Here is a 6,779-nt window from a genome sequence, read left to right as displayed (position 1 = left end):
ATCATCCATCGGTCGCAAGGTAAGGGTTGCATCGCCTATTACTCGACGAAGATGATGCTTCATCGATTTGACGGCGGCTTCCCACATGCCACCAAAGTTAGGCGCCGCCGGCGGATTAAAACGCCACTGGATTCTGTCTTGTACGGCGAATGTGGCGATGCGGCGTCTGTCGGCACTGGCGGCGAAGAACAGGGAGCGAAACTACGTGTCGGCACCCACAAAATTGGTCCCGCAATCGCTGTACAGCAAGTGGCACACACCCCGCCGAGCAATAAACCGTCGCAAGACTGCGATAAAGGCATCTGCTGAGTAGTCTAAGGCGGGGTCTAGATTAACAGCTCTGGAGGCTAGGCAAACAAGAACAACAATGAAGCCTTTAGTGGCTTTATGTCCGCGACTTTTGGATGTGCGCAACCAAACCGGTCCGGCGTAATCGACGCCGATGTTCACGAACGGCCGGCCTGGCATGACCCTCTGTGCCGTGAGATCGCCCATAAGCGGCTGAGTGATGGCGGCCCGCCATCTTGTACACCTCATGTAGCGACGGATGTGACTCTTCACCAAAGAACGGCCTCGAGGAATCCAATACTTCTGGCGAAGGGAGCACAGGGTCAGCTGAATGCCGCCGTGCAACGTCCGCTGGTGGTGATCGTCTATGACGAGGTTCGTGTATTTTGATTTGCTAGGCAGTATAAACGGATGAGCGGCATCGAACTGCATCCGTGCATGTCTTAGGCGTCCGCCGACGCGAAGGAGTCCCTCGCCGTCCAGGAATGGACTGGGTTTAAAAAGAGAGCTTCGCGACGGCAGAGGCTTTTCTTCTTGCAGCAGTCTTATCTCGTCCTTGTAATTTTCAGCCTGGATTAATCGTAGCCAAGAGAATCTGGCCTGGTTGATCTCGTCAGCACTGAGGATGGCCAGTCTGTCCTTAACGTGGGATGGACCACGGCAGACCAGCAACCAGCGGCGGCACCAAGCTGTTATCCGGAGCAATCGGCTCAGCGATGAGTAACGCAGCAGCAGGTTTTGTCTCCTGTTTATCGATGGCGGCGGCGTGAGCACGGGCTCTTCTCTCCGGAAGTTCTCCGCCATGAGGATCCTCGTCGTTGTTCGTCCAAGGGCCGCTTTCCGTGGATAACCAGGCGGGTTCCCGCCACCAGAGAGGATGATCCACCAGCTCGTTCGGGTAGAGTCTTTGGGAAACGCAGTCCGCGGGGTTGTCTCGACCGGAGACGTGATGCCAGTGGGCTTCCGGGAGCAGTGACTGTATCTCACTGACTTGATTTGCTACGTACGTGATCCACGAAGATGGATGTCCTCTGATCCAGCCGAGAGTCACCGTAGAGTCCGTCCAAAGATAAAGGGGCGCTTTCTCGGCGCCGATGAGAGGGCAGATCTGGGCGACCAGTCGGGCTAGAAGTGTAGCCGCAGACAGTTCCAAGCGAGGTAAGGAGGGCTTCAAGGGCGCCACCTTGGTCTTCGCAGTTAGAAGGGTCACCTTTGTAATGCCGTTTGTTTCCGTTTTCAGATAGATGACGGCGGAATAAGCACGCACGGAGGCATCGGTGGACTCATGGATCTTCTGGTGGCAATGGGCCTCGCCGCCCATCCAGCGGGGCGTGTAGGTTTTCCAGATCCGGCAGCTCGTTCTGGAAGCGCTGCTACTTCTTCGCCTCGTCGATTGGCAGCGGAGAGTCTCAATCGAGGTCTAGCAGCCACGTCGCCTGGATGAGGATCTTGGCGAGCACCGTCGTTGGAGACAACCAGCCGAGAGGATCAAATAATTTGACGGTCAACGAGAGGACTGATCGTTTTGTGATGGTCGACAAAGTACTCCTCTTGCTTGCGAAGGAAAAGCGATCATCACATGGTTGCCAACGTAAGCCAAGAGTAGAGTGCCTCTCGCCTGGCAGCTACCATCTTGCTTCTTGCTGTAGGCGATCCTCCGGTCCCACGGTGTTCAGCAGCTGTGGGTGATTGATAGACCACTTCTTGAGGGTGAAGCCGCCCACCTTGCAGATCCGCACCAGTTGCTGTAGCATAGCCTCGACTTCTTCAAGAGTCGATGCACCGGACAGGATGTCGTCCATGTAGACGTCTCCTTGCAGAATGGCGGATCTTTTAGAATGGCCCTCGTCCTCGGCGAGTTGTTGCAAAATGCGGATGGCCAGACACGGTGCGCGGGATAAACCGTAAGTGACGGTATACAGCCAATACTCCTAAGTTTCTTCCATGTTGTCATCCTTCCATAAAATCCGTTGTAGGCAGCGGTCGTCAGGGTGCACCAGAATTTGCCGATACATCTTTTCGACGTCTGTAGCAAAGACGTATCAGTGGCGCCGTCAGCGACGCAGGATATCTGCCAATACGGGGAGAAAATTCGGTCTCGTCTTCAGGGATTTGTTGAGGGAGTATCCATTTGGCAGGGAGCTCGAGCCGTTGAATACTACGCTAAGTTTGGTGAAGGCGCTGTCCAGGCGTAAGACTCCGTGATGGGGCAGGTAACAGACACCCCTCGGCGCGTCTGTCGACACAGGAGCAGGCATCATATATTGTAATTCCAAGTATTGTTGCATGAACTTCTTGTACATGCGGCGGAAAGTACTCTATCTCTCAAACTTTCTCGTGATGTGTTGCAGGGCACGATTGGCTGAGCGGCGAGTACCAGACAGATCCGATAGAGGTTCGATCGTCGGGAGCCGCACGATGTATCTACCGTCGGCAGCTCGAGAATAATGGAGTTTGAAATGGTCCTCAGATTTCTGGTCCACCTTAGAGAAGAGCTGAGCAGGGCGGCTAAGTTCTTCCTGCTCCCAGAAACGGCACACCAAGCAGTTCACGTCTTCCTCGACTTGGCAATGGTGAGAAGATATGGTTTTTCCGGTCGCCGTCTCGCCAATGGTGCCAGACAAGATCCAGCCCAAAGCGGTCTGTTGAGCTACCGGCTCACTAGAACCTTCTTTTTTCAGGCCCTGTAGGATTATGACGCTGTAGACATCGGCGCCAAAAAGGATGTCCACCGGATCGGATGAGTAGAAGTCCGGGTCGGTAAGCTCCAGATCCTTGAGATGCGGCCAGGACGACCTGCTACCCCGACATTCCTCGGAGAAGAGAGTGAGCTTAGGCAGCACTAATGCGTCGAAGGAGATGGCGGGCCCGCAGCTCAGCGACTGCATGATAAGTATAACTCTCCCATTGGAAACTCCAATGTTCTTCTCGCCAAGCCCATAGACGGTGACTGATGCCGAGGTGCGAGGCAGTCGCAGCCGTTGCGTCAGCCGTTCTGAAATAATGGACGACTCAGAGCCTTGGTCGATTAGTGCGCGGACGGAGTGCCAGGATCCATGGCGATCGAGGACGCGGACGCGAGCGGTGGCAAGAAGCACCATCACTGGAGGAGTACAAGAACCTTGGGTCACCTGAGAGGTGGTGGTCGCCTCGGCTTCGCGGCAGACGTCGTGGAGCGAGAAGTTATGCCGACCACCACAATTGCTGTGCAATTTTTTTGAACGAACACTCGTTTAGCTTGTGCCGGCCGAGACAGTTCGAGCAGAGGTTTTGTTCAGCGACGTGCTGCTTGCGAGCGACTGCGGTCTTCTTCTTGTATTCGTCGCAGAACATGATGTAATGATCGCCCTGACAGATGCTGCATCGACCGCGGGTTTTCTCCTTCTTGTTTCCGCACGTGATGGCTGCGCGTCGTCTTGGAATTGCTGTTGCTGTTGCTGAGCTGTCGTTTCTGGCGGGAAACAGCGCCTCCAGTGTATGTAGCCGTCACTCGATAAAGGCTTCTAACTCTGCGTTAGTCGGTGGATTCGTCGTATGGTTGATGTCGCTCTCCCATTCTCTAAGAGAGCGATTATCGAGAAGCTCAACAACAAAATGTACGAAGAGGTCTTCCATTCGATCGATGGGCCGAGTCAAGAATATAATTATTTCTGTCCGTAAGCGACGGTATTTTAGCGCAAAAAAAGAAAAGTGATCTTTTTTTGAAAGTTTGAATCACACTCTGTTTGCATCGACTAGCAATCGAAAAGAGCACCGCGGGCGCTTGAGAGGAAGTTTATATAGGCACTAAGTTCGAGAATATTCGCGAAAGTTCTTAATATTCTATAGTTCGGTTGAAGACGAAAGAACGTGTATTGTAATTGTTTATTATCCGAGCAACATCTCATATTTGTTATTTGTATAACCGTTTTTTGTCTCGTCTCGCGCGACCGTGGTGTTTATTATTTAATCTAAGATAACGCGAGCGCTTATTTTACGAAGGCGCGGAGTAATCGTATACCCTTGCGGCCGAGCGCTATTTTAATGACAATACATTTTCTATTTTACGTTGCATGTTGCATGTGGCATAAAAATGATGCATGAATTCCTAATGATATTGCTTTACAGGATTCGCTTTTGAACGTTTGATTTTCGAACATATTAGGTACAGAACATTCAGTCCGATTATATATTTGGCACATTTCCAATAATCTAATAGTAATATTACATATATATTTTATTGCATTATTGCTGCAATGTTATAGAACAATATTTCTGAAAGCGGACATTTCACCGTTGCTGCAACCTTGCAGCAAGATTACTGCAACATTTCATAATGTTTATGTAATGTTGTAATAGTGCAATGAAATGTTGCCACAATGCTGCTGCAATCTTGTTCTGCTGTATGGGTTGTAGCTTAGGATAAATGAGAGTTTAGTTTACAATGATAAAAATAATAATACTTCGCCTTTTAAATCTTTGATCCGGCGTAGAGCATTGGTTTCTTTCCTAAAGTTCAGGCATGCGGCAAGGGAATTATGCCGAGATCAAATTACAAGTCATCGTGTCGCCAAGTCGATTTCTACGAATACCTATGTCTAGTGGTACATATATTGCTAGTTTGGTCTTTTTGCGCATTAGTAATATTGACCAATCAATTATGGAGTACTTCATTTATAATATATGATATTTATAGTTAATCAAAAGGTCTATAATTTATTATTTATGGATCCATAATTTATTAATGCAATATTAAAAGGTTTACATATTCAAATGTGTACTCGGGTAATTCTTAATCGTACTTACATAATCATGTTTTCGTTTAGATATGAACTCTGGAAGAATTAGCATATTTTTAGTTATCGTATGAATTTTGGTGTGGGTAGGATTCTGTAAATCTGATTAAAGAATAGATCGTTTTTAGAATTAATAGTACATCGCTTTGCATTGCAATTTACTTTGGGGGGGGGAGGGGGGTAGATTAATATTCTTAGTCCTAAAATCTTGTGCTTGACAGTATTAATATTTGTCATACTTATTATGTATATTGTTTAATATTATTGTAATAGAAGTGTACCAATAAGTGTTCCTGTAAGGGAATATCTGGTTAGTTCCGTTAGTTACGTGCTGTCTCTGGGATCCCTAGATGATACCTGATTGGTCACGTGGTTAGGACTAGATAGAGGTGCTTGGTTCTTAGGTGGAGGACCCCAGATCTGATGGTTTTAACTATTAATACAAAAATAGTCGAATTAGAGCAATTAGTAAGATATAATGATTATTAATAGTCTTATCTCTACGAGAATATGAATAGCGTGCAATAATTATACGGAAAGCGAAAAAATTAAAATAGACGGGACGTCACACCTTCCCCCTTATTTGAGAACAAATTACGATGTTTTTGTAGTAATTTGTTCTAGATCGTTAAACCGATCTCTTATACGACAGCTCGACCAAATCTGACATGGCGTCCGAAAACAAGCGAAGACCCGGAGTTGTTTAATACAGTAGCCAGAGGAATTTCAGGCCACTCTATTGACAATGACGTAGTCTCCATGTATAATTTATTGAACGAAACCTCCCTCAACAAAATAGCAGAAAGCGTAGCTTCCTGAATACGGAATTGGTTGATAATAATTTGGGGTATTTCTCAGTGTTTCTGCTTCGATATTGGATGAGGCATTTGAAAACCCGTTGATTGCCATTCTTTCTGGCAAGGCTGAAAAACCTGCAGGATGCTGATGATGCATTATCTTCTGTTCTGTTGTTTTTGTCATTCTTATCAGCAGGTCCTCGTGCAAGGTGGAGCCGTAGGTTGTTGAGAGAACTCCACATAGCTCCGACAAAATGCATGCTCCATCCATAAGCAGCGTGAAGAGTGTATCCGTGGATGGCAGTATCGATAACGATCTTTATGACTCGAATGACTACTAGTATGCCAAATATTTCAGCGGTAGTGGATCTAAAGAAGATAAATCCATTCCGTATTCAGGAAGCTACGCTTTCTGCTATTTTGTTGAGGGAGGTTTCGTTCAATAAATTATACATGGAGACTACGTCATTGTCAATAGAGTGGCCTGAAATTCCTCTGGCTACTGTATTAAACAACTTCGGGTCTTCGCTTGTTTTCGGACGCCATGTCAGATTTGGTCGAGCTGTCGCATCGTGCAGACGCTTCGAGACCGGATTACTATTTGTACATATTGTATGTATTTCTTATTGTATTTCGTCGTCCTTGTGTATTGGATTCTTTTATTAAAGATCGTTATTTCCTTACGCGAGTTGATTTATTTTGTGCCTGTGTGTGAAAGTAAGACTTTCGTGAGAGATCGTCTGGAGGACGTAATATTTTGGGGGCTCGTCCGGGATCGAACGGCAGCGAGTCAACGGATACGAACGACAACGAGGAGAAACGATCGAGAAAATGACGGCACGATCTCGAATAGCTACCAACAACAAAGCTTCTTCAGGGACAGATGCGCTGCAAGCTGCACTACAGGAAATTCGAGAAA

The 6,779-nt window shown here is 47.4% G+C and overlaps 1 protein-coding gene across 1 annotated transcript; it reads right to left on the bottom strand.

Moving 5' to 3' along the window:
* Nucleotides 1–201: 201 nt before the first annotated feature.
* LOC146724581 (uncharacterized) lies at nucleotides 202–720 on the bottom strand. Its single transcript, XM_085479613.1, has one exon. It carries the CDS (start codon nucleotides 718–720, stop codon nucleotides 202–204), a length of 519 nt encoding a protein of 172 aa, XP_085335739.1.
* Between the last annotated feature and the right edge of the window lie 6,059 nt (nucleotides 721–6,779).

Source organism: Nylanderia fulva, unplaced genomic scaffold (assembly GCF_048542155.1).
Source record: "Nylanderia fulva isolate GAGA-0341 unplaced genomic scaffold, ASM4854215v1 Scaffold125, whole genome shotgun sequence".
Lineage (NCBI taxonomy): Eukaryota > Metazoa > Arthropoda > Insecta > Hymenoptera > Formicidae > Nylanderia > Nylanderia fulva.
Note: the sequence above shows the minus strand (reverse complement) of the source record. Positions and strands in the feature narration are given on the sequence as shown.

Bases quoted from the DNA above. Each gene is read 5' to 3' on its own strand.
- LOC146724581 (XM_085479613.1), bottom strand. From the start codon at position 720: ATGCAGTTCGATGCCGCTCATCCGTTTATACTGCCTAGCAAATCAAAA.